The 27,220-nt window shown below is 53.4% G+C and overlaps 4 protein-coding genes across 4 annotated transcripts; 2 read left to right on the forward strand and 2 right to left on the reverse strand.

Annotated features, from left to right (window-relative positions):
* Window positions 1–3,023: 3,023 nt before the first annotated feature.
* Window positions 3,024–5,438, reverse strand: IUM83_15622 (uncharacterized protein; the record flags this gene model as incomplete). The annotated part of the gene is made up of 4 exons (XM_067940455.1): window positions 3,024–3,290; window positions 3,367–3,600; window positions 3,796–3,967; window positions 4,330–5,438. The coding sequence occupies 4 exons, from the start codon at window positions 5,436–5,438 to the stop codon at window positions 3,024–3,026; spliced, it is 1,782 nt and encodes a 593-aa protein (XP_067790558.1).
* A 71-nt stretch (window positions 5,439–5,509) lies between these two features.
* On the reverse strand, window positions 5,510–5,884 carry IUM83_15623 (uncharacterized protein; the record flags this gene model as incomplete). Its single annotated transcript, XM_067940456.1, has 1 exon — window positions 5,510–5,884. The coding sequence occupies one exon, from the start codon at window positions 5,882–5,884 to the stop codon at window positions 5,510–5,512; it is 375 nt and encodes a 124-aa protein (XP_067790583.1).
* Window positions 5,885–19,132: 13,248 nt separating this feature from the next.
* Window positions 19,133–19,723, forward strand: IUM83_15624 (Pogo transposable element; the record flags this gene model as incomplete). The annotated part of the gene is made up of 1 exon (XM_067940457.1): window positions 19,133–19,723. One exon carries the CDS (start codon window positions 19,133–19,135, stop codon window positions 19,721–19,723), a length of 591 nt encoding a protein of 196 aa, XP_067790584.1.
* Window positions 19,724–24,546: 4,823 nt separating this feature from the next.
* IUM83_15625 (glucose-6-phosphate isomerase) lies at window positions 24,547–26,217 on the forward strand (the record flags this gene model as incomplete). Its single annotated transcript, XM_067940458.1, has 1 exon — window positions 24,547–26,217. One exon carries the CDS (start codon window positions 24,547–24,549, stop codon window positions 26,215–26,217), a length of 1,671 nt encoding a protein of 556 aa, XP_067790623.1.
* Between the last annotated feature and the right edge of the window lie 1,003 nt (window positions 26,218–27,220).

The following is a 27,220-nucleotide window of genomic DNA, read 5'->3' on the forward strand; positions in this document are numbered from 1 at the left end:
GCACGGAAGCGCCGGTATTTTTGAATCTCCGGTAAGGAACCTGAGGTTCCCTTGACGATGGAGACACCGATAAGGCCTAGAAAAACGATCTCCACGCCATATTTGGAGGGAACAATGGGTTGTAGCACTTGTGTGCTTCTTCCAAGTCATGAAGGACGCCCACAAAGCAATTAGAAGATTTCCATCGGGTGTCGCGGCTTCTATCGTCCATGACATGTACGACTTACAATTTGCGCACAGTGAAGCTCGTATCTTTGGATGCGAGATCGCCGTTGTCACAAAGTGGTTGGACTACCCTGGTCTAAATTCTTTTGCGCAGTATATGTGGTCGCAGTGGCTTACTGGTCCATTCAGCGCATGGAAATTTTACTTAACTCCGGGAGGGTTTGCACCCACTAATAATCAGGCGGAGGCGTTCAACGCGCTACTACACTGTGAGATATCGACTCAAACTGGACACTTTGCTGAAAGAACTACTGCATTACTGCGAGATCAGTTGTCGAACCCGCGATCGCTCCTCTTCGACGTCGTTCCGACGGCGACTCTCGTTCGACGTGTATCCGATCTAGTGCGACATAAACTTTTAGGGGCGAGCGAAGGCACTCCGATCGATAATCAGGGTACTGCAAGGATGCAGGTGTACTCACTTCTCACCAAACGACTCCGATCGATAATCAGGGTACTGCAAGGATGCAGGTGTACTCACTTCTCACCAAACGAATCATAGTTGCGCTAACCAAGCGCTCTGAACTTGGCATTGCGGTGACAGCTCAAATGGGAGTCAACTACGCTCGCATGGAAGTGGAAGGGCAACCATGCGGCGGGTGGGTAGAGGGTATGTACCAGAGTTGGTGTAGATACAATGGCTTCTATGCGTTCGGATTTTGTATCCATGTGCTGTTCGCAATCCAGTCGTGTGACCACTTGGATCGTCAAGGACGATAGATTTTGGTGAGCACGAAGAAGCGCAAACGTGGGAGTGGTGGTTCGGATGACAGGGTGACCAACCTTGTTCTGCTTCATCGCCTCTGTGGGTCGCCCTTTCATGAGCACTGAGTATACACACAAACGTACGGTATACTCGCCAATGACATCACCGACATCTAAAAACGTACTGATGAAGACACGACGCCGACACGATCTGTGTCGTAGAGCTTCACGGTTTGATGCGTTCGAGGCGCATTGCTGCAAGCGACCTTTCGTGGACAGCAATCGGGAGTGCAGAAAATAGAAAGAGCTGCGTTGGGGCATGTATCCACGAAGTAGTAACCTACACAATTGCACGGATTTCCATCTCCAACGTCTTTGAACACAATATCCTCAGGCACTTCGCACTTTTCCTTGTAGAACACGGTGTCTGACCAGGGAGCGGGCTGTACTGCAAACGCAAGGGCCATTGTGCTTGGACCAACACCTCGCCTACTTGCATGATTTGTCTAGGTTCTTTGTCACCAGTGTCCTGTGCCCGCGTTGGGCCCACAACCTGTTGAAAATTGTCGTAGCAGTAGAGTTGCGTTGACACATACCCAGATGAATTGCCCGGGTAGAAAGCCAGGCAGGAGGACACGGGCATTAGTAAAGTCGAAGTGCTGTACGGCGACAGCTGTGCCCTCCTGGCGTGTATTACAATCGGAGTTTAGAACGACTGGCAAGCGAGCTCAGCTATCTTATGATCTGCATCTACATCCAGACCACGCCGCGGATTTCGGCTCTGGCGAGCTCAGCTCAGGCGAGCTGTTCAATACTTCATATTCCGTCCATAGCCTGCTCCGACGTGCCTCACCCGCTGGACAGAATGTGGGAGTGGCAAATGACCGCAACGCTGTAGCGTCCCGCCATCAGCAAAATAAAGGGCTCGTGAAACAAGTAATCTGGCCAAGCAGCTGATATCTGTAAGCACCGCCGGGAACCTTCGGCATTAGACGCTGAGGGTAAAACCTACCAAAACGAGGCAGTGCAGGTATGTTACAAGTATCCTCTGATTGGACAGTTTTACCTCCAGCCGGATACTTGTGAACCGTGAGGAACACTAGGGATTAATTCGAAGCACCAAATACATGGTCCACAAAAAAAGTATGTGCAGAAGCAATACAAATTTAAAATGCAAGGTGCTTATAAATCCGCGGTTTTCTATTAACATCACCGTTTTAGTTTGTTACGCAGTGTTTATTACAAAATGTTCGACAGGGTGGAGGCATAAATGATATCCTACGTTAATGTGGGTTACCAAAATGATGGTAGACGGTAAATTATGCATTGCCATACATGGTACACCACACTTGTGTGTAAGTACGTTACGACGCTGGGAATGTATTGGGAATAAATTATGACAGCGTCATACAAAACGATGCTTACTGACCATATGGTGTTTTCGGGATAATCGCGTTTGAAGTTGACCAAAATTTTTGCATAACCATAAACAACTGAAAGGTAAAACCACTGGTAGAAAGTGATAAAACGCTCGTGTTCGATTGATTCTAACACGAGCTTTCCAACATTATATAATACGTAAAAATTGAAAAATATTGGGGTTATACGGCCAAAATAAAATCGAGGGTTTCGGGGGCCGGAAATGGAGGCAGTTATTTTCAGAGCAATGTCACTCCACGGTTTTGCTTTTTTTTTTTTTTTTTACATTTTTCAGTTTTCTTATCTTAACCCCTTGATTACCAAGATCTGACACACAAAACACACAAATTAATGTCGTATTATACGACGAAGCCGTGTCATTTAGAAATCGTATGGAGCTGATGTTTGACGTTCGGTTAGGTGTATAACCTTTCAACAGGTTTTCCAACTCAATGTCGTAAGTCATACCTCTTTGAAATCATGTGACGATTTCTACGTCGTAAGTGACGAGAAATCTTACGGGAAAGACAGTACAAACCTGCAAGTCAGTCAAGAAATGTTGCACAGTGAAGTCAGTCACTTGTCAAAAAAACAACAAAGAAAGCAGACGTTGACTAAAAAATGCATTGCAATCGTCAGTCGAGCTCTCATCACGTGACACGCAAGCACCGCGCTCACACGAAGGCTGTGCAGCTCCCGCCACTCCCGCTTTCGCTGCCCTCGTCGTCTCCCTCCTCGTTGTGAAGCTCCAGCTCGCGGCGCGTCTTCCGGCGCTTCCCCGCTTTCTTGCCAGGACGACGCAGCACGACGCGCTTCCCCAAGGCCTGCGGAATCGCCAACCCGCCGTCGAAGTCGTCGTGCCAGATTTCGAAGCACGTCTTGGCCACCCCCCCCCCCGTACTGACGCCTAATTTTATTGCACAGCCAGCATTTCGCATTGTCTACAGAGCAACGCTCGCAGAAGAACGTCGTGGCGAAGGACTTCTTCTTATGGTCCGTGCGCAGCAGAGCGCACACCTTGCACGAGCGCTGGCGGCGCTTCTGGACTCCGCTGACAGTCACCCAGTCCTCCGCCTGCTCCAGTGCGTGGGTGAGACGAACAACAGAGCGCCTTCGCTTTTGACTGGCGGTAGATGGGGTCGCAACGACACCGGCAAAGTCTTCGGCCTTCATCTGCAGCAGCTGGTTCTGTAGCACTACGTACCACTCCGCTCGCTTCATCGGAGTTGTACCCGCCATCTTGGCGGCCTCCTTATGCGAGATGAACGCGTTCACCAACGCAAGGTCCACCATGCCAAGGAACAGACGCTTATAATATTTTGTAAACTTGGTCGACGTCTGCAAGGAGTAGGACTGGAGGCGGAGTTGATCGTGCACATCAACTCCGCCCATCCAGCGCTGGTAGTCTGTCACCGGCGCCGGGCATGGGACCGTGACCGCACCTACCTGCTTCACGTTGCGACCGATAGATGACTCCGCCATTACCGCGCCCGTGCACAGGTAGTGCACAGGCTTGCGGTCCCACCAGTGGAACGCTACCATGGTGGGGACCGCGACCGAGCGCGAGAACGTGAACGTTCCGCGCGGGATGCTTGCCGGGCGGACCTGGCGCTGTAGCCTAAGCAATTAGTCATGATTGTACCAATAACGTACACCTGCATCTTCAGCAGCTCAATCGCAAGTAGAACCGACGTGTAATTCCGGTCAATCACGACCGCATGCCACGGAAGGCGATCAGGCCCAAGTATAATGTTGAGGTTCCGAACCACAGCGATGGCGCCCGTCTTATGATCAAATTTGGCGTCATCATCTCCGCTCCTTCGCTTGCCAGCGTATATCTCAAAGCTGTAAAATACGACAAAGCTATGTAAATTCAGTACTAATGTCGTAAGTTACAACATGCAGATTCAAGCAAAAAAATCGTACCGATGGCAGTAGGTAGATCGGGAATGACAAGTCATAAACATTTTTGTGCCGTACCGATTCGGCTTGTCCGGCATGCACATTCGCGTCGTATTGCACCTGGACGTCGCTGGCAGCACGCCCTCGTCAAACGAGAACACTGCTGGTAACGACCACCCCGCCAAAACCGGCTGCTGCAACTTGTCGACGACCGGCCGAATCTTCCACAGCTTGTCCCGGGTGCGTGGGGCCTCGTTGTTCACAATGTGGAGATCGCGGATGATGTCCGTGCAGCGATTCCGGGCCATGAACCTCCCGAAGGTCCCTGCGGGCAAAGCTCCGTCCTCGACCATCGTCCAGTGCGAGCACAAGCGGCGCTTGTGTGGGCACGGCATGCGCGCCACGAGCAGACCGACGTCATGAAGGATCTCTTGCGTCTGATACGCCGGCTTCGCCCTGAGTCTCCGCCGGATTTGGGTTATCGTCTCGCGCCACGACGAGACCTGTTTCCTCTGAATCGCCGCTGCTCGACGGTCAACTTGCTGGAGGCAGTATCTGTTGGTCTCTACATTGATGTGGACCCACAGCGACTTGGGCATAAAGAACAGAAAAGCCTCCAGCGGCGAGTGGCTTCGCGCGCGCAACTCCAGCTTCGGATGCGCTACTTTTCCTCCAAGTCCATCATAAGCAGGCGCGTCGCTCTCGAATGTCGACGACACAGACGTCCACTGCATACCGCGCAAAACGGCCTCACGCGCTTTCTTTGCCTTCTTGTCTAAGGCGTCATTGCCGATCTGCAGTGCTCTGATGAAGGCGTCGTCCATCTGGACCGCGTCGGCTTCGGAGATCACATCGTAGTCACCGTCGTTCTCTTCAAAGACTGGGCTATCACCTTCATCCTCGGCGATATACTGACCATCGCTCTCGCAAGAGCTGAAGCTCTCGTACTCGTTCATGCTTTCGTCATCAGCTACAAAGTTGACGTCCGTCTTGATCCGCGGCCGGAGCGTCGGACCTGTCGTTGCAGCAGGCCTAGCAGGCGGCTCAGTGTCGCTCTCGAGACCCGACGCCTCGGACAACAGCTGCAGTGACGCCGCGGCTTGTTGTTGTGACTCGCCCACAGTCAAGCAACCAGCCGACAATCCAAATTCCAGCGAAACAGCCGCCTGCGAAAGCTCGAAGTCCAAGTTGCTGTCGAGCAGCGCATCAAGCGTCCTCTGCTACAGTTCCACGCTCGTATCAATTTGAGAAGCAGTGATTATGGAGTCGGCGTCAAACTGCTCCGCAGCAGACTCAGCACTCGAGCTCGTCCTATAGCCGCCGCGCCCATCGTTGTGGTCTTGGCCGCCGCGCTTGTCGTCCGGGGCTTGGCCGCCGCGCTCGTTGCCGTCCTCTTGACCGCCGCGCTTGTCGTCCGGGGCTTGGCCGTGGCGCTTGTTTTCGTGTCCTCCGCCGCGCTCGTGGGCGTCAAAATCTCGCCCTGGTCCAGCAATCCTGACTTGAACGCGTGCTCCACCAGCGCGGCCTCACCATAGAAGACATGGGCTCTATCAGGGGTCACGTACCCCCACTGCAGGGACAGCCCAGTCGGCTTTTTATCCGTCCACCCCGCCGCCCGGAGCTGGCGCCACAAGTGCGGGAAGTCGATCTCGTGGAGAGCGGCGGCGGCTCTCCCGCGTGCACTCGATCGAATTCGCGCCACCCGGCTAATCTTGAAATGAGTGGCATCAAGCACAGCGATCGTCGCTCCTCCAAATGTTCCCCTATCCCAACTTCGTTTTCAACCCTAAACCTCCCGCTCTCTATGTGTTTTTGCAAAAGCCTCTTTCATTTGATACTTATCATACAGCTGCATGTCACTTGATTAAAGTATTGGAAATTCTTATCCGAGCCAAATTCTATGAGCACTTGTAATGTCGTAACTTACGACATACGATTTTTGGGATGTCGTATCTTACGACGTTGGTAATCAAGGGGTTAAAATATTTACAAGACGTGTGTCTATCGAATCCACTTGTTAAATAGCGATTTGGACTTAGGTTTGTAAACATCTTATTTTTTGGAGCTGCCTCTGTAACGGGGTTACACGTACAAGTGGCTGCAAGCCACTTGTGAATTTAACAGATAGGTTATCTGTTAAACGTTTTGGATACTTCCTCACATTGGTGTAAGACACACCGATGGATACATTGAAGTGGACCACCACAGTGAGTGGTCCACACATACCCAAAAGATCCTATTGGTAGAAAGCAGCATCTTTCTACCAATCAGAGACATGCATATTAGCGGGGCTCTGACAGCCAGCCGCTGCCAACCCTTTCATAGATGATAAACAGTTTTTAGCAGATTTTAGAGGAAGATCAATTTACAAACAATACAGTTCTCATTTTACCTAATCTAAGTCACTTGGAATCCTTTTGTTACTTAACTTATATTTGTGTATTCAAATATAATTAACCTAAGTAATTACTAAGTACTTACGCTTCCTCATACACGTTGCGCAACGTGTAAGCTAAAGTAGTGAGTCAAGTTAGACCCACTACACCTGGTAGCACTTTGTAGTCCGTCCAACGACCGACTGCTTGACGTTCGTACGCGGTGTACGAACGCGGAGCCGAGAACCACATGAGCACGGAGGTGCCCATGGAGAGCTCCAACACGCCTGCAACGCATGTTGCACGCGCTGACTGCCCCCACCTGTCTGATCCAGAGTGGGAGGCCCTCCAACGACTGTCAACAGTCATGGAGAAGCGGCGATAGCTACAATGCTGCGTACGCTATCGCCGACGGAGCAACATGGTGTTGCTCTGGGGTTCATCATGAAGGAGCAGCGTGACGCTGCTTCCTCAGTGACGGCGTCGTCAGGGACGACACCGCGTGCTCAACCATTAAAGTTGAGCGTAAGCAATTACGTGGGAAGAGAGGGCGAGCCTCTCCTCCGATGGCTTGTCGAACTCGACACAGCCATAGCGGCTCGACGCATCGTCGACCCGCTGTCGAAGGTCGCGTTCGCCATGTCCTGCCTTGGCGGACGCGCAAGGAGTTGGGCGTATGGACGCCGACTCTCCGATCCTACGTGCTTCAGCACGTACGAAGTATTCAAGGAGGAGCTCAAACAAGCGTTTGAGCCCCCGCAAAACGAATTCCGGTCGAGGGCGGAGTTCCTCGACCTTCAGCAGGGTAAGCATGATGTCCATGCTTACGCGCAGCGCGCACGATATTTGGTATCAAATATCGTGACTAACCCGATTGACGAGGCGACCAAGGTCGTCACGTTCATGAAAGGACTTAGAGATGGGCCTGTGAAGACCTATCTCTTCCGAGAGTACCCGAGTACTCTCGAAGCTGCGATCACTCTTGCCATGCAAGAGGAGTTTAGCCTGCGGCAGGCTAAACTGCATGTGAACGTGCCGAGGCCGCAACCACGCCCGGTAGCGAGGACGGGAGGTCCGGAACCAATGGACCTCTCGAGCGCAACAACTGCTGGTTACCAGCAGCAGGGAGGTAACGTGCGATGCTTCCGTTGCGGAAGGATCGGTCACTTTGCACGGGAGTGCACAGCTCCCATGCCCCCTGGAGGTGGCCGTCGTGGTGATGCTAGGCATCGCCGCGGACCAACAAAAAACGCGAACATCCAGTAGGCGCGGGGCGCCCTACTGGTAATGCAGTCGCGCGTGCCGACATCGGGCACGCGACACTGAGGACTGCAGCCCCCAGTGAGACCAGCTCTCACTGTAAGAAACAAGATGACAGGCCGAACCTAGTCATCTTGAAGGTTTACTCGAAGAGAGCGAGTGACTCTCTTCGAGCTTTGGTAGACTCAGGCGCGTCGAACAACTTTGTTCGACTACGAAGCCTGTCGAGACTTGACTTCGAGGAGGTAGATACACCTCGAAGTCTTCTGGAGGTACGACTGGCAACAGGTGCCATCGTGAAGACCGAGAAGCGCGTCGTGAACGTGCGCTTCTCGTACAAACAACGAGTGTTTGTCGAACACTTTATCGTCCTGGACCTGGACGATAAGTTCGACGTGGTAATGGGCATGCCGTGGCTTGCACGGCATGATCCGGTGATAGACTGGAAGAAGCGCACGCTCGTGCGCTTCGGCCGCGACAGCGGAACAGAGAGCGATGGCCCTGTTACCGCAGCGCACGCACCAACAGGTGCGCGCGGCTCGCCAGTCGAGACAGCGCTTCATGCTGCTGTCCCGGAGTGCCCAGGAAGTGCGCGAGGGCGCGCACAAGAGAAATCCACGTCGGCAATGCTGCCGACGTCGGAAGAAAAAGATGTGTTGGTTCCGGGAACCAACACCCACGTTCAAGCGTGTAAGGGACAGTCCCTGACCCGAAGCGGTCAGGTCGACAACGACGCGTCGGCTCCGGGAGCCGACGCACCCTCGGTCATGAGGGGCTCCGCCAATGATTGGCGTCGAGGTGACGAAGGCGTGTCAACTCCGGGAGTTGACGCTGCAAACAGTGCGGACGGTTGCAAACGTACCGCACTGACGCAATTTGCATGCTGTCGTGCAGCCGGGCTGCACGACGAAGCGCCATGCGATCAAGCCGGGCTTGATATCGCGCGCCCGCAGACAGGGTCTGCCGGCGAAGGGGACACATTACCGTGCAGCCGGGCTGCACGAAGGAAAATGCGGTCAAGCCGGGCTTGATACCGCGCGCCCGCGGACAGGGTCCGCCGGCGAACGACTGTCCACGGCCGAGCCTGGACAAGAAGAACAACTGTGCGGAGCCGGGCTCCGCACAACAAGAAGACGGCGCAAGCGGAAAACGCTGCGCAAGTCTCGGTCCGGGACCGAGACGCAACAAGAGCAGTCTGCTGGGCAGACTGCGGCGGTGACGCCGAATGTCAAGACGCTAAGCGTCTTGACGCGCACCGATACTGGATTCCAGTATCGTGACATGGAACTCGCTAGTCCTCCGACGACGGCGTCGGAGTTGACTTCGCTTCCAGCCATGAGCTGGAAGCGCTTCATGCGCGACTTGCACGATGGACGCATCGAGCAAGTCTGCGTTCTTTCGGACAGCGAAAGAACGGCGAGCGAGAGCGAAGAGCTGAGGCAGCTCTTCATGGGAAGTACCACTGAGAGTGAAGACACTCTCAGTGCGAAGACGAAGCGAGAGCGCTTCGAGGAACAAGGTTGGGACTCGCTGAAGTCGAGTCCCTATTACGAATTGTTGAGGGAGTACAAAGACGTACTCCCGGAAGACATTCCTGCGGAGCTTCCGCAGGATAAGGGCATTCAGCACGAGATTGATCTCGTGCCGGGCACGAAGTACTGTGTCACGCGGCAGTGGCCACTGCCGCGAGAACAAGTGAAAGCGATCGACGACTTCTTTGAAAGTCGTCGTAAAGCAGGACAAGTGCGGGAATCAAAGTCCCCGCACAGTGCTCCGACGTTCTGTGTCAAGAAGCCACAGGGCGGATGGCGCATCGTTCATGCTTATAACAAGCTGAACGATGCGACGGTACCGGCGCAGACGCCGATACCGCGAAAAGATGTTATCATCGATTCGATGGCCGGGAGCACCGTTTACAGTGCTCTCGACTTGCGAGATGGATTTTATCAAATCCTAATGCGTGAGAGCGATATCCCTCTCACGGCAGTGAGCACGCCAAGCGGCATGCTCTGGGAATGGCTAGTAATGCCACAGGGGCTTAAAAATGCCCCTGCGACTTTCAACAGGTGCGTGACGCACTTGTTGCGCTCGGTGCGCGACTTCGCACCGAGCTACTTCGATGATGTATTCATCCACAGCCGGGCTGTGGACGGGAAGACCGACGTAGAGATGCACAGGGTGCATCTCCGGCAGCTACTTGAGCTTATGCGAAAGCATAAGCTCTACGCGAACCTGAAGAAGTGTATCTCCGGGGCGAGCGAGATACCCGTCCTCGGGTGTCTCGTAGGGAAGAATGGTGTCCACCCTGACCCAGAAAAGGTCAGAGTGATTAACGAATGGCCAACGCCTTCAAGTGTCAAGGAACTGAGGCAGTTCCTTGGCTTGGCCACGTACTTGTGCAAGTACGTGGAGGACTATGCGGGCAAGATCCGCCCGCTGTCACAGCTTCTTAAGAAAGAAGCTGTGTGGAATTGGACACCCGATTGCCAAAAGGCATTCGATACAGTCAAGCGGGGCTTGACTGAGGCGCCGATCTTGGCAGTGGCTGACCAAGATCGCCCATTTCACGTAGTGTGTGACGCATCCGATTTCGCGATCGGATGCGCGTTAGATGCAGCACGATCACGAGGGCCGTGATCGTGTCGTCTACTACCAATCGCGTCAGCTGAAGCCAGCTGAGCGCAACTATCCGGTGCATGACAAGGAACTCCTTGCCATGAAGTATGCACTCGCAAAGTTCCGAGTGTACTTGCTTGGGAGTAGACCATTTGTGGTCTACACCGACCATGCTTCACTGCGCACCGCAGTGAAGTCGCCACACATTTCACAAAGAATGGCGAGATGGCTCTCATTCTTTGGGAGTATAACTTCCGGGTCGAATACAAACCCGGAAGATTGAACGTGGTGGCCGACGCGTTATCACGTCGGCCGGACTATGCAGAAGCTGTTGACGTCAATGCCATTGACGCCATGCGATCGAGCAAACCCACATCATCTCTGTTGGATGATGTGAAGGCCGCGTATGCGCACGACGCGGACGCGAAGCTCTTGCTGGCCTATGGCACAGCGCCTTCTGACAAGTCCCGTCAGAAGCTGCCCAAGCACCTTCGAGCGCGTGCACACCGCTTTCGTGTGCACGAAGGACTGCTACTCTACAACGCAGTCGACGACAACGCGGATCGCGTTGTCGTGCCAAATGACCATGACCTGCGACTCAGGATCATGTACGAGTATCATGATGCCCCGACTGCGGGACATCTCGGACGTGAGAAGACTTACGTCCTTCTCACGCGCGACTTCTACTGGCATCACCAGTATAGTGGGTGCGCAAGTACATCCGTGCTTGCGAGGTATGCCAACGCGTGAAGCCTGCGCCATTCGCGCAGGCTCCACTGCAATCACTACCGACTCCGTCGGAGTGTTGGAAGTCCATGTCTTTGGACTTCATCTTTGGTCTTCCCCCGGATAGCGGAGGGAACACCGGTGTTGTGGTCTTTGTAGACCGTTTCAGCAAGATGGTACATCTTGCTGCGGTGCCAGCAGAGGTAACCGCGAAGCAGACGGCCCGTCTGCTCGTCGACATGGTGTTCAAACACCATGGCATGCCGTCCGACATCGTGTCGGACAGAGACCCGCGATTCACAGCGCACCTGTGGCAAGAAGTGTTTACACTTCTTGGGAGCCAGCTTTCCATGTCGACTGCGGATCATCCGCAGACGGACGGTCAAACCGAGCGCGTGAATCGCGTGCTCGTCGATATGTTGAAGAGCTACGCTCACTCGTTCCAATACTGGAGCGAGTGTTTATCGATGGCAGAGTTTGCCATCAATAACTCAGTGCATGCCTCGACCGGGCATACACCGTTCTACGTGAATTCCATGCGGCATCCACGTCTACCGAGTTTACTCGGAGTGATGGCTCCCACTTTAAGTGGGGGAGGATCTACGCCTGCAATACAGCAGCCGCAGAAACCGCTGACACTTGCACAGTGTCAGCTGCAACAATGGACAAACCACATGAGTCTGCGCAAGGCGCAGACTCCCCCAACAACATGGCTTAACGACCACGGGTCTGCGCAGGGCGCAGACACCGCAAAGAACCACGCAGAGGCCGGGCCTCTAGCGGAGAGCGAGCTGAATGACTTCAGCTCGGATGCAGTCAGTTTCATCACCAAAAGACAAGCCGTGATTCGGTTTGTCCAAGACACAATAGCAGCTTCTGTTGATCAACAGAAGCTGAACGCAGACAATGCGGGCAGAGGCAACACAAATGAATTTAAAGTTGGTTCATTAGTTTTGTTAGCTACACAAAACCTGCCTAGACATGCAGTTTCGGATTTCGGAGCAAGCAAGCTTGCTCCGCGCTTCATCGGGCCGTTCACTGTGTTGGCACGGCACGGCAACGCATACACGCTAGACATACCGTCTAGCATGCGCCTCCATCCGACCTTTTACGTCGGACGGCTGAAGCCATACCGGCAGCACGAGCCATCTAGCTCGGCTGACCCGAAGCCTCGGCAGGAGCCGAGGCAGAAGCGGAGGACTTGGCCTCGGCGACGAGCAACCTCTCCTCCAGCGCGCGGACGCGCTGGAGCAACCCCTTCATCTGGGTCCCCAGCTCGACCTGGATATTCGAGGCGGTCTGCGAGACCGCCGCGACTTGGGCCTTCTGGTTCGCCAGCTCCTGTTTTAGGGCGGCGAACTCAGCGCCTACAGACGCTCCACGACGGTCACCCGGTCGTGGAGAGGCGCATACTGATCAGCCCGGGGCTGATCATACCCGGGCGTGTTCCCACCCCCCGCCACCGCCGATCCGTGACGCCCACGGCTCAACCCGCTGGATTGTTGAGCGGATTGTTGACCATAGTATCCCGAAAACGAACCCTCAAGGGGCTCGTTTTCGTATTCGTTGGAGAGGATTTCCTCCCCATCGAGATACATGGGAGCCGCGGAACGTCTTGCTGGAGGACGTTCCGGAAATGGTGAGGGCGTACGAGGAGCAGTACGCACTGGCACAGCGGAGTAGAGCGAGCGCTGCGATCATCGCCAGCGCCCGAACCCTCACGTGCTAAGAACTTAGCACGGAGCTCTTGAGACTTTCGGGCACACGGAACGACGTGTACCCGTTCAGGTCGCGGTCGCTCAAGCGGACCGCACCTGGGAAGCACTTCGTGCACTGAAAGCCCTCGGGCACAGCGCACGGCACATTTGCCTCCTCAGCAGCAACATGAAGTTGCTCCAGCTTTCCACGCTTCGAGTACGTCTCGAAGCGATCACGCGCTTGCTTAATCCGATCACGGTAAGCACTCGGCCTCTTGTTGAAGTTCTCAACAAAGGCGTTCCAGCTTTGACAAAGTGCCTGCCATTCGGGCACTTTGCTGCGAGAAGAGGTCTTCTTGCTTTGAAACCATCGGAGCTCATGAAAGAGTCCGATGTAGTATCGCGCCTTTGATGCGTTTCCGCATCAAAGTGCAGCTCGGCAGCCACAGCGTCATCTTTGATGGCGCTGCATACGTACAGCGGCACCTCATTCGGAGGTACCGAGTTCCCAAACCGGTCCGCGATCTCGGACGCGGACGGCATCCATGGATCGCGCGCTGCAGGCGCAGCGCGGAGAGCCTTGAGCTTTAACATCACGCGCTGCAGCAGCAGCGCGCGGAGTACTGAGAGCCCCAGCTGAAGCGAGTGGGGTATCACTCTCAGTACGCGAACGCTTCGAACTCGAAGCGTCCGATTCGTCCCCCTTCACGCGGGCGAACGTTCTTGGCGTGAGGGTCGAGCGATTCGCTCGACACTGAGTCTTTACGCTTTGAGGGCGAGTCCTCCTCGCCCTCCATGTCTTCATCGTCGTCGTCGAAGTCGACGACGTCACCGTACTTCGCCTTCTGGCGTTCGAGTAGTCGTCGATGGAGAGATGACTCCCCATCGACTTTGCGGACTTCTTCTGAGGCGCGCTCATCGTTGAATGAGCGCGGATTTCTTCTCTCAAACGCGGAGAATTGACGAATGGTCAATTCCAAAGATTGACGTGCGGAGACCCCGCGCGTCTAACCTTAAGGGGGGGATGGTGTAACGGGGTTACACGTACAAGTGGCTGCAAGCCACTTGTGAATTTAACAGATAGGTTATCTGTTAAACGTTTTGGATACTTCCTCACATTGGTGTAAGACACACCGATGGATACATTGAAGTGGACCACCACAGTGAGTGGTCCACACATACCCAAAAGATCCTATTGGTAGAAAGCAGCATCTTTCTACCAATCAGAGACATGCATATTAGCGGGGCTCTGACAGCCAGCCGCTGCCAACCCTTTCATAGATGATAAACAGTTTTTAGCAGATTTTAGAGGAAGATCAATTTACAAACAATACAGTTCTCATTTTACCTAATCTAAGTCACTTGGAATCCTTTTCTTACTTAACTTATATTTGTGTATTCAAATATAATTAACCTAAGTAATTACTAAGTACTTACGCTTTCTCATACACGTTGCGCAACGTGTAAGCTAAAGTAGTGAGTCAAGTTAGACCCACTACAGCCTCACACGGTACAACTCAGTCGTACCGCATTTGTAGTCGCAGCTGTGAGATGTTGTCCATGACCACAAACTAGCCCTCACCCACTGGTGCCAGTGAACAAACTTCTCCTAGTACAGGCGCTGTCTCAACGTCTCCGTCGCGAAGGACGCACCCTCATTCATTGAGATCGCAGCCTACTGATCTCACGCACGTCGGGTGCATCTTGGGCCCTGACCGTTCGCGGTACCTACCGAAGCGCCAGCTCATATGTCATTGCATGCGTCACCACGACAGGGGAGAGTGGAGTGGTTCTGCACGCAAGATAAGCGTTCGTTACATCCGAAAAAGATGCACCGGCAGCGAAAGGTGGAGTAGGAGATTCTGACATACGTGAAGGAATCACCCTAGAAAATAAACAAGACACTACTGTTAAAAATGGTACTACCACCAGTGATGTGTGAAGTGCTATCAATAGGATGAGACCAGCGGAGCACTACAACTAGAATTTATTTGCAGTTTTGCGTTTGCCATGGAGGACACAGCGGATGACATTAACGTCAACGTCTGCGAACTGCTTGCGTCTGACTTCGACAGCGCAGACGAAGTTGAAACCCGTAGCAGACCACGATGGACACAGATCCGGCGATCAACTGCAGCAGGAGCGATAGGCTTCTTCCGAGCCCCCCCCCCATCCTACAGCGCAAAAAATGCAACCCTGTCACCTGCACAATAGATCATCTATTTAACCGAAATTACAAGGAAACTATGTATGTGCACCTTATGCGAGCGCAGTCAACGACATGCCGGTCGCGTCGCGCATTTTTGCCACCCTACGCGCTCCGATGATGACGACTCCAGCGACGACAACGACGGGGACTGTCCATGTCGGTTTTAGTTCAGGCTTGCCCATCTTCAGGAACATGCGATATTTTCCAGTAAGTATCACACTTGGGGGGGGGGGGGGCATTGACGGATCATCCAGCCACATTCAGCGTATATTGGCTCCCGAGATGAAGGCTTTCATCGTTGATCAGCTAAGTACTGGTGTGGAGACAACAGCAGCGCGCCTTTTTGCTGTTATCACTGCTATGGCGGTTGATAATACACTCAGAGGATCTGCGCCATTCGATCAGCAAGTGATGACTTTGTGAAGTACTGGTGTCGCAACAATCCAAAGAAGTCGTTGACCCCTATGATTGGGATTTGTGATGGGTATGTCAATGAGCAGCAATATATTCAGGCTCTAGATGACGATAATATGATTATTTTTGTGACACACAGCCTGATTCTCGTTTTTGCAGAAGATATGAAATCGTCTCGCGCTTGGACGATGGTTCCGAGGCTTTCCCATTCCGAGTTAGCATGCCTTCGGCATGTTGGTACTTACGTTGCCGAGCAAAGCCACAGCGATTGCACAGCGATAATAATGCACTTGGATAGTACGCACAACATGGTTATCCGTGACTATTCGGTGTGGGTGATTGGATGCTCTAATCAAAGCAGCCACTTTGTTCCGTTTGCGAACTTTTATGTCTCAAAAGCAGAAGCTTGGCATTGATCGGTGTTTACGGTATATAAAACGAGTATATGTGGAAGCCTTCGCAGCTCCGTTTACGCCTGTATTTGTCATGATGGATGTCGATAAAGCTCAATTCAATGCCTGTGCGAGCGAGATACCACATTCGGTGGTTCTTATGTGCTGGTTTCATGTGACGCAGAATGTATGGAAATACGCAGTAACACATCGTGTATCTCACGAGGATACGAGCTCGGTGTATGAGGGATTCTACGAAAGCAGAGCAGGACTTCTGTAACGGGGTTACACGTACAAGTGGCTGCAAGCCACTTGTGAATTTAACAGATAGGTTATCTGTTAAAAGTTTTGGATACTTCCTCACATTGGTGTAAGACACACCAATGGATACATTGAAGTGGACCACCACAGTGAGTAGTCCACACATACCCAAAAGATCCTATTGGTAGAAAGCAGCATCTTTCTACCAATCAGAGACGTGCATATTAGCGGGGCTCTGACAGCCAGCCGCTGTCAACCCCTTTCATAGATGATAAACAGTTTTAGCAGTTCTAGGAGGAAGATCAATTTACAAACAAATACAGTTCTCATTTTACCTAATCTAAGTCATTTGGAATCCTATCTTACTTAACTTATATTTGTGTATTCAAATATAATTAACCTAAGTAATTACTAAGTACTTACGCTTCCTCATACACGTAGCGCAACGTGTAAGCTAAAGTAGTGAGTCAAGTTAGACCCACTACAACTTCCCTATATTCAAAGATCGCGTTCTGACCAAACGGAGAGGGCTCACGCCCGAACCGGCTGTGCGGAAGCTCACAGATCATGTGTTATAGAATCTCGGCGCTATGCGAAATGACAGGCCTATCACACACCGTGGGGATACGTAGCAACCAACAATCCGTTGAAGCGATATCACCGACGTCTGAACCTAGAATACCTGGGTGGTCAATCTCCAGATGAATTGACCAAAAGTTTAAACATGGCGCGGCTCGCATTTTTGAACCGAGAGACCCGGTTTTGCAACCTTACGAGCGCATCGGAAAGGTTGATGCAACTCTACCGTCTATTGATCAAGCGAGGTTGCCTCTTCGTAGAGTGCTTGTCCTGTATCGGAACTGTAGATGCAGACGTGTATCGTGTGAATCAGAGAATTCTGTAAATAACGGCTACAGAAGGGGAGACGGTGAAACAAGTTACGAAGTTCATCAACGCGAGTGCAAGTGGCTTGAGAGTATATCGGAGAGCGGACGGGTCGTGGACACCAAACGCAAAGCTTGCGCTTGCTTGTGCTTTGGAGAAAATGATGCATGCTATCACATAGTCGCAGCTTGTATTCACGCGTGTGCACACAAGCCTGGGGTTGGCGACAATTGCAGTCAATTTATGCCCCCTGCGGGCAACGCTGCTCAACGGCACCGAGCAAGCCAATGAAAATAAAGCCGAATCAGAATCGCTCGAAGCGGGCAACAGTATCTCTCCGGTTTCTATACTCTGGCGGAAGCACCAAACGTTTTACACGATAAGGATCCTTGATAGCGCTTCGGTAACCACATAACGTCGACATAGTCGCGTTTTCAAACAAGAAATTTTGCATAGAAGCGTAGCGTAAGTCTCGAGTGATGTCGCGTGAGTCATCACCGGCCCTTAGCGAGCTGCATCGCTCTCTGCGTACAGCTAGGGCTAGCATGGATCCTCAGTGCTCCCGGAAGTCTCCTCGTTTACCAGGTGGGGCTGAGCAGGAGCCTCACCAAGACTACTCACCGGAGGGTATAGGTAAGGCTACGAAGACTCGTCAACAACGTATCCTGGCTAGTATGGAGCTCGCCCAACAGCCCGGTACTAGCCACTAAAAGGATATCGTTGTGGTGTCGATACAATTCCTGGGTGAGCCCAGAACAAATAACGGAGCTCTTGAGTCTCGGGCCTGATGTCGTAGCGGTAGATGGACCCTTTGTTAGATAGTTCAACAAACAGTGCCTCTATCGCGGTTTAAGTAGCCATCTCCAGACGTCTCACAGCGTTTCTGGTGTTGGTGATATCCTTCGGGGCCACCTACGAGTGGGGATCTGCTTGGAGTAGCGTTGTTCTAGTGCTACACCAGCAGCAGTCCGAGCTTCCACCAGGGGCTGCACCGAATCGCTGGCACGTTCGTGCGTTTCACTTGCGACAACCCGTGCGCATGTACCCATAGACTCAGCGAGGTTGTGGAGCTGACTACCGTTTCGAATGTGGACAATGTCTCACAGGCCTTTTGGGTCTTCAATTGACACTGCCCTGGCAACCAGCTTCACTTTGCAGACCATTCGCTTAGAACCTCGCATTGGCCGAACACTGTCATCTTTATCGATAGATTGTTTTTGGTTTTGGCCTACCGGTGCGGTCGCAATCCAAATAACGTTTCTATACAGTCATCTTCGTCTCATCGGTGTAGAACGCGCGGCGTTTGGTCATATTGAAGTTATGGTCTCGTGTCCAGCGATGGACAGCGGCCAGTGCTTTCGGTTCGGAAGGAAACTTCTCTTCTGGTGGCGGCAAGATGATGTATGTTTCCACAATATCGGAAACAGCGATGTTGTGGAAACGTAATTCTATCGACACGCGTATCGATAGAATTATCCATTGCGGTGTCGAGTTGCTAAGTGGAAGGTAGAAACGAGTGCGTCAATGAGTGTTGTGCGTGCGTAGCTGAGTGCAAAAGCAATGGCGAGCTGAGGTCGGATTGAACCAACAATACTGTAGTCATTCGTTTGTTCTGCTATACCGCTATCTTTGATATACGTCGAAGCCGAAGCAGTATAGTTTAATAGTAATAATTGGCTGGGGATCGACTTGCTCCGCTCGCTTTGCGTACTGTTTATGAAACCCTGACAAAAATTATCATACAATCGGGAACGGAGTTACTTTCATTACCTATCGCGGGGGCGAATTAGGCGGGGACGCCTGTATTACATGTAACGGATAATGCCGAATAGAGATCTTTTCCAAATAGTATACCTAGACCAAATTGTGTACCGTTTTGGCGGTACTCAAATAATAGTGTACCGTACCAAATATAATACCGTCACCACCAGCCACCAATGACCAGAACCACCAATTCTCTTGGTCGGCTCTCTTCGTTCTGCGTTTTACCAGCCCTACAAACCCCCAGCGGCGAAACCACTCCCAGTGAAGATGCCGTTGTCACGCATGCCCAAGTCAATGGCCAAGAAGAAAGAGGTCGTTCAGTGGATCGAGAAAAACGGCGGTGTGCCCACCCCAGCCGCTGCTTACTTCAAGAACGAGCGCGGCTGGAAAGTTTCCGAAGCTCAGGTGCGCTACTGGTGGAAGCAGCGCACCGCTATCAAGGCCGCGCCAGCGCTACGCAGCCGCCTTAGTGGGGCGGTCGCTCAGCCACGGCTCTCCGAGATCGAGGATATCCTGTTCGATCTAGTGCTGTTTCGCCGGTCTGCAAAAGAGCAGGTATCTCGCGATTGGGTTCGCGACGCTGGGCAGCGGCTTGCCGCATCTGAGCTGGGTGATGCTGATTTCGTTGCGTCGGACCGCTGGGTCATGGGCTTCATGCGTCGGTGCAGGCTGTCGCTGCGCCGCACCACCAATCTTGCCGTGTTGACCGATGATGTGTTGACCGACCGGGCGGTAAGCTTTCTAAGCTATCTCACGTCACGCATCGATGGTCTTAGCGACGATCACACCATCCTGATAGACGAGGCGCAGTCTACTTCGAGGACCCGCACCGCCAGACGGTGGACCAAGTTGGAGCGCGCCACGTCGTGCTAAAGTCTATGGGATTTGCTTCAATGTGGGTAACGGCTGTGCTGGCCGTCACGGCAACCGACCGCAAGCTGCCCTGCTGGTGGTTTGGAAAGGGGCCAAGCAGGATGGCAAGATTGAGCGCTACGGCAATGTCTACATCGTGAACCAACCCAAGGCATGGGTCGACTCAACGCATCTCACTCGTTGGCTGGATCTGGTGTTTCCGCCCATTTTCGACACGTGCGCGCAGGGAAAAGCGCTGGTCTGGGACAGCATGCGTGCACACATCTCTAAGATAGTGAAGGCTCGGTGCACCGCGAAAGGGGTGCAGATGTTCGTCATCCCAGGTGGATTGACACCCTACGTGCAAGCGGGAGATATCGGGATCTACAAGTCGTTCAAGGACCAACAGTCGCCCATCATTGGCAGCTGGAAGAAGTCTGATGCTGTGCTCTACTCTAGTGGAGGAAATCCAAAGCCGCCATTGGTTGAGACCGTGGCGAACTGGGTGAACGTCGCTTGGCGCGATGTTCCAGCTGACGTCGTTGAGCGCAGCTGGGTTTTCTCCAAGATTTGGAGATTGGTATGTGGCGAGACACGATGTTTACGGCGAGTTCTTTTGCTCAACGTGGAAGGCGCGCGTTGGAGAAAATGCTAACGACGTGAGCGACAATGGAGGTGCCCTCAGTGAGGACTGTTTCGATGAGTTTACGATTTGGAACAGCGAAGAGTCTGTGTAGGACTAGAATTAGTGTACCGATCCAATTTGAGTACCTTTTGATAACTAAAGGTATAATACAGAAATTGCGTACCGTATACAAATCGGCATTATCCGTTAATACATGTAGTGTTGCAATAATCTGTTCGCGCGACCAGTAGCGATCTCAGGATTTCACGCCAATTATGATGGCACGCCGGCTACCCTTTATCGACAACGGTTATATTCACGAACGGATCTGATCAACACAACAAACAGCAACAAGAAGCTAGGGTGTCAAACGATTTAGTTGCGGCTGTGGGCATCGATTCACTCAGGTTTACTAAAATATCACCTACGTAGTAATAAATGCTACGAAATACTTTGCCTTGGATCTGTAGTTGCAAAAGCGCTGTTGTTATAACCATAGCTACAGCGATATGACTAACACTTGCTGTTACACGTTACCGCGTATTTGAAATCACTGTGACCGCATTATAGGAACCACATCGCCCCATACACACCCTGCCCTGCTTAATTAGTTACGTAGTCCTCCACCTCGCCCCATACACACCCTGCCCTGCTTAATTATTTACGTAGTCCTCCACCTCGCCCCTCCCCTCAATTGAAGCTCTTCAGTTGATCTAAACAAACTTTCTAGTCGACACAACACGCTCTAAAGGTGGAGTATGTAGTGCAACATGCGCTCAAGTCCTTAAAACTAACAATGAGCCAAAACCCTCGATCCGGTAGTGCCTGGCCATCCCATTCAGCCCTACAATTTACACTTGCATATATCCTTTTTAAGGCAAATATAGATCGTTGTAACCTCGGTAGTGCTAGTCAATCACCCTAATCGGCCCTCCAAGACCAGCGGAGTGAGGGGGTTTGTTCAATCTACGAGATGATGGAATAATTATGTCCAATCCTTTAGTGTGCTGGTACAGCACTTTGTTGTGACAACCCAAATTCGGGGACCCGGGTGGTGGACCCGGGGGGGAGGCGCAGTTCGAAGGTTGAAACAAACGACATATAGACTGAAAAGGAATAGATTAATTGGTATTAAAAGATTGCAAAACGGCAGCGGATAGAGCGCATAACCGTTTTTCTTCTTGCATCCTGATGTTGGAGGCTTGGACCGGAAAATAATTATTATCTGTTGTTCTCCCCCTGCTCGTCTGTTGGGCCTCCACAGTCACTGCTCGCCTGTTGCAAGCACTATTTATTTGTTGCATATAGACAGAGAATCAGCACTGCATATCTGTTGACCTGAAAATCTATTATCGAAAAACATACCATGAGCACAATGACAGCTGTGCCGATGGTAACAGCTGAACAATACTTACTAATAACGTGTGAGTAGGGGCCACAGCTACTGAACAGGCGGGTAGTGATAGAGTAACAGATAATAATTAGCAGCCACTTGGACCACTGAGCAAGGGTAGGAGTAAAGGGAGATAAAGTCGAGAACGCCGAACGAGAAACGACGCGAGACGTAGGAGTTCACGGGTTCGTCGATGAGCCAGATGAAGAAACCGGCCGGGTGACCGTAGTGAGCGGGCGGTGTAGCTGGTGCGGCGGCGGCATCATGAAGGCGCACTCTCCCTGTAGCGACGAGAACAGCACGTTCCTCATGGACCACGAGTTGTCGAACGCCGAAGTAGTCGTAGATCTCCGGACGACTGCAGGCGCTGTTGATGGTTAACCGTCCTTATTCCAGAGATGGATGGTGTTGCACCTATGTTACTGACATCCCTGGAGTATGAGAATGTTGCACCAATGTTACTTGATGACATCCGAAAAACAGCCCCAAACGACAGTTCTTCGAACTGCGAATTTGATGTGCTACCGCAGGCTTATTGTGGAGGTACTTCACGCGTTCTCGACGTCATTAGAGCTGCAATAATCAGTTCACGCGATCAGTAGCGATCCCAGGATTTCACGCCAAGTATCATGACAAGCCGGCTGCCCTTTACCTTGGTATCGACAACGATCGTATTCACTGTGAATACCGCCGCTGTGAATTTCACAGGTGCATCGCTGGCCATTGACTCTTCATTCGCCATCTTCCGGCTCAAATAATTGTTATTTTGAAATTCGCACTCAGAAACTCAAGAACCCAGTGCCGGCAAACACTGATCAAATATGTTCATGCACTGTGCGATGACGCTGGCCGTCGTCATCTGTTTGGCTATCACTGAAGCTGCATGCGCTGACCAACGCGTTCTGTCCAAGATAAACACCGGGAGCCAAATCCCCCTCACCGCAAGTATCCATGTACCTGACACCACGAAGAGGTTGCTACGATCGCACAATGTACCGCATGCCGCCGATGGAACGGACGAGAACAGCGAAGAGAGGTTAAACATACCAGGACTATCGAAGCTTGCAGGGCTAACGCAGAAGGTGTCGTCAAAGGCTAGTAGCTTGTCAACGCTAGCTAACAAAATGTGGCTGGCGTCTGGGAAGAAGCCGGAGTATGTTTTCGGCAAATTACGACTCGGAGAGACTGTGGTGAAGTTGGAGAAGAACCCGAACTTCTATCAGTGGGCCAGGTACACTGAGATGTACATCGACAGACAGCCTGCACGCTTCAGAGAGCTTGATTCCTTCTTCATTGCTGACGATTTCTACAAACTTTTATTGAAGACAACGAACTCGGAGGGTGAGGTGGCGAGGCTCGTGCATTCACTTGAACGAGCACCGGGCTGAATATGTTTGCCAAGAAGGTGCAGTATCAGCAGATCAACTCGTGGATGAAGCAAAAGCTAAGCCTGGGCAAAGTTAATGGTGTGCTGGGGATTACAAGGGCTTGCCGAAGAGCGACCCAAGATACATTGCTTATCAAGCCTTTCGTACGGAAGTAGACAAACTCAGGAGCGTGATCTCGCTCGTTTAATGTTGAAAACGGAGGTAGGCAAGAGGACGATCGGCAGTTATGTTCGTAGAACACTACCCGAGTGATGAAATGAGCGCAAAACTCTCTCTGACCCGAATAAAAAGCGAAATTTGATGGAGCCGAACTGTTTTGTCGGGATGAAACCCGTCGCACTTGGGACCAGTGACGAAGTCGCAGGTGAAGAAGCTGCGGCACGTCAACATCCTTTCGTGTGTCACGCCCACGCCCATCTGCTATGGCGATTCGATTCGTTATCTCCACAATCATGGCAATCAAACCGGCCGACTTGACCTGCCCTCGCGAGACACGTAACGGCATGCTCTGCTCCGGGAAACTTGATTAATAGTGCTTTAGTGTCGGTGGCGAAGAGGCCGCCAGACTTGAGCCGACTGTCGCAGGCGCCCGTGAGTATTCCGCGGCGCGGCGCGGCGCCCGCTAGAACGTGGACAAAAAGCGTGGGCACCAGCGCTTGACCTTGCTATGTCAATGCCCGAGCAAGCTGATACTGTCGCTGCTGTCGGCGGTCACCGCGTCTGCCAACACTGACCGCTCTACATGTATTATACTGGAGTCCAGTCGCGCGCACCGTCATCCACGATACGAATGCTCGGCGCCGGCAGTATAAAGTCTGGACGCGCTGACGCCGGCAACGTGTCCGGAGCCGCGTGCGTGGCGCTTGCCAAGGCTGCATAGAGGCGCTGGCGATGGCTCGACAAAGTGCGTCCACGGCGGACCGATTGCAGCGAGCGGTTCGCCACCACCACTTTCGCGGGAAAATAAATAACTTCGCAAGTCAAGAGCCAACGCTCGGGGCACGTAAGCGCCGTCAACCTCGTCACCCGTCATCCGAGTGTCGCGCCTGGCGGTTTATGTGCCACAACAATGTGATCGCGAGCCAATCGCAGCACTTGCCTAGACAAAGGCGAAACAGAAGTTTTTACGAGTTAAAACGTAAAAGCAGCACCGGCGTCCAAAATACCTCTCCACAATCTATACCCCTTCATCATCGTTACAATCACTCTCTCCACGCACAGTGTGATCCTGGGCGTCCGTCCTGGTCACCACATACAATTCCCCCGTCAACACCCCTCCCCACTTCAAGTGACGCGCTCCCTCTGGCCGCTTAATACGGTCTCAACGTCAGCAGGGCGCAGGATCCCTCCCCCACCCCAACGTCATTCCGCAATTATCTCCATAGCGCGCAGGTCCCGCCGCTTCTTCTCCTCCTCCTCCCCCTCCTCCCTCCTCGCCATGATCAGCGACACGCCCGCCTGGAAGGCTCTGGCTGAGCACGCCGCCGAGATCAAGGCCACGCACCTGCGCGAGCTGCTGGCCGACGACGCGCGCAACGCCGCCATGCGCACGGAGCAGCAGGGCATCTACCTGGACTTCTCGCGCCAGAACGCGACGGCCAAGACGCTGGACCTGCTCTTCGAGCTGGCCGAAGCCGCCCAGCTCAAGCAGAAGCTGCAGGCCATCGCCTCGGGCGCGCACGTGAACGCCACGGAGGACCGCGCCGTGATGCACATGGCGCTGCGCGCCCCCAAGGGCGACGAGATCCTCGTGGACGGCCGCGACGTCGTGCCCGACGTGCACGCGGTGCTGGACGCCATCCGCGCCTTCTCCGACAAGGTGCGCGCCGGCCAGTTCGTGGGCGCCACGGGCAAGCCGCTCAAGAACGTCATCTCCATCGGCATCGGCGGCAGCTACCTCGGCCCCGAGTTCGTGTTCGAGGCGCTGCGCTACGAGCCCGTGGCCAAGGCCGCCGCCGAGGGCCGCAGCCTGCGCTTCCTGGCCAACGTGGACCCCGTGGACGTGGCCCGCGCCACCAGCGGCCTCAACCCGGAGGAGACGCTCGTCGTGGTCGTGTCCAAGACCTTCACGACGGCCGAGACCATGCTGAACGCGCGCACGCTGCGCAAGTGGCTCGTGGACGACCTCAAGCAGAAGGGCGCCAGCGAGGCCGACGCTGTGGCCAAGCACATGGTGGCGGCCAGCTCCGCTGTGCCGCTCGTGCAGGAGTTCGGCATCGACCGCGCCAACATCTTCGGCTTCTGGGACTGGGTCGGCGGCCGCTACAGCGTCACGAGCGCCGTGGGCATCCTGCCCCTGGCCCTGCAGTACGGCTTCGGCATCACGGAGGAGTTCCTGGCCGGCGCCCACGCCATGGACAAGCACCTCCTGGACGCCCCGCTGCGCAGCAACCTGCCGGTGATCATGGGCCTGCTCGGTGTCTGGAACTCGTCGTTCCTCGGCCACAGCTCGCGCGCACTGCTGCCGTACTCGCAGGCGCTGCTGCGCTTCGCCGCCCACATCCAGCAGGTGGACATGGAGAGCAACGGCAAGCGCGTGACCGTGGAGGGCGTGGACCTGCCGTTCCAGGCCGGCGAGGTTAACTTCGGCGAGCCCGGCACCAACGGCCAGCACAGCTTCTACCAGCTCATCCACCAGGGCCGCGTGGTGCCCTGCGACTTCCTGGGCTTCTGCGAGTCGCAGAACCCCGTGCAGCTCGCCGGCGAGCCCGTGTCCAACCACGACGAGCTCATGTCCAACTTCTTCGCGCAGCCCGACGCGCTGGCCCGCGGCAAGTCGCTCGAGGACCTCAAGGCCGAGGGCGTGCCCGAGAACCTGCGCAACCACAAGCTCTTCCCGGGCAACCGCCCGTCGGTCTCGCTGCTGTTCAAGAAGCTGGACGCGTACACCACCGGCCAGCTGCTGGCTCTGTACGAGCACCGCACGGTCGTGCAGGGCTCGATCTGGGGCATCAACAGCTTCGACCAGTGGGGCGTCGAGCTCGGCAAGGTGCTCGCCAAGCAGGTGCGCGCGCAGCTCAACGCCTCGCGCACGGAGAACGCCCCCGTCAAGGGCTTCAACAGCGCCACCACGAGCATGCTGGAGGCGTACCTGGCGTACAAGGCTTAAAGCAGCGTCGACTGCAAGTGCTTGAGTTGCGGACGCAAACCTGTTCCCGTTTAGTGGTTTGCTATGCTCGTTCTCCTAACCGAAGATCATAACTATCAGAAAAACAACAATTCCTTTGCTAAAGTATGATACTATAGTACTCCAGGAGTACTACTGGTGAGTTAAAAACAAGTACGGTCAATACCAAGGAAGGAGGGGTGTGAAGAACCCTGGCGAGAGGTAGGACGGGTGTGTGGAACCCGTGCGAGAAGGTGAAGAAGGTTGAAGTCGGCGTACGCGCCGACGACCGAGCGTTGAAAGGAAGCGTGCGCGCGGTGCGAGCTGTGCCGTGCGAGGTAAGTCAGTCAGTCGTGAATTTGCGCCGTGGAAGCAACAAGTTAAGATCTTTGCATTTTGACTTGGTTGTGTCTACTTTGATACTGTCCGTTCCGTCCTAACTTCTACCCAGCAGCTTAGCCGTCCCTCCCAGGGCAACTCGCGACAGTGCCTCTCGTTGAGTGCCGAATTTGAGCCTTCAAACACACAATAGCGCGTACGTGGTGTATGAGCTTGGAACATACACTACACGGGCCTTGTTTGAGCTCGTCGCCCTCCTATCAACCGTTCACAGCGCAGCACATACTTTGTTTGTCGGGTTATGACACGGTTTCAGAAATAATGATCTTCCTCGAGCGTCGAATTGAGAACCAGTCAGTAAATCTAGAAGTGTTGGATGGCAATCGGTCAGGGTTTACGATGTCGTTCGAATGGGAAGATATGATGCACTCTAATTGGGTCTAAATATATTATTAAATTAGCCAATAGGAAAAGTACAGGTCATCTACTTGTGTGCACTACACACAACCTGCCGAGGGATGTAAGAGGAGGAGGAGGACGCGTGGCGCCGCCACTGCAGTCCCCCTCACTTCGAAACTGACGGCCTACAGCTAAGGCTGACATTTCAGATACGTACTCAAGATCTCCACGCACTATGAGCTCTGGTCGCAATGGGAGCGCTCCAACT

This window comes from Phytophthora cinnamomi, assembly GCF_018691715.1.
Source record: "Phytophthora cinnamomi strain GKB4 chromosome Unknown Contig45, whole genome shotgun sequence".
NCBI lineage: Eukaryota > Oomycota > Peronosporomycetes > Peronosporales > Peronosporaceae > Phytophthora > Phytophthora cinnamomi.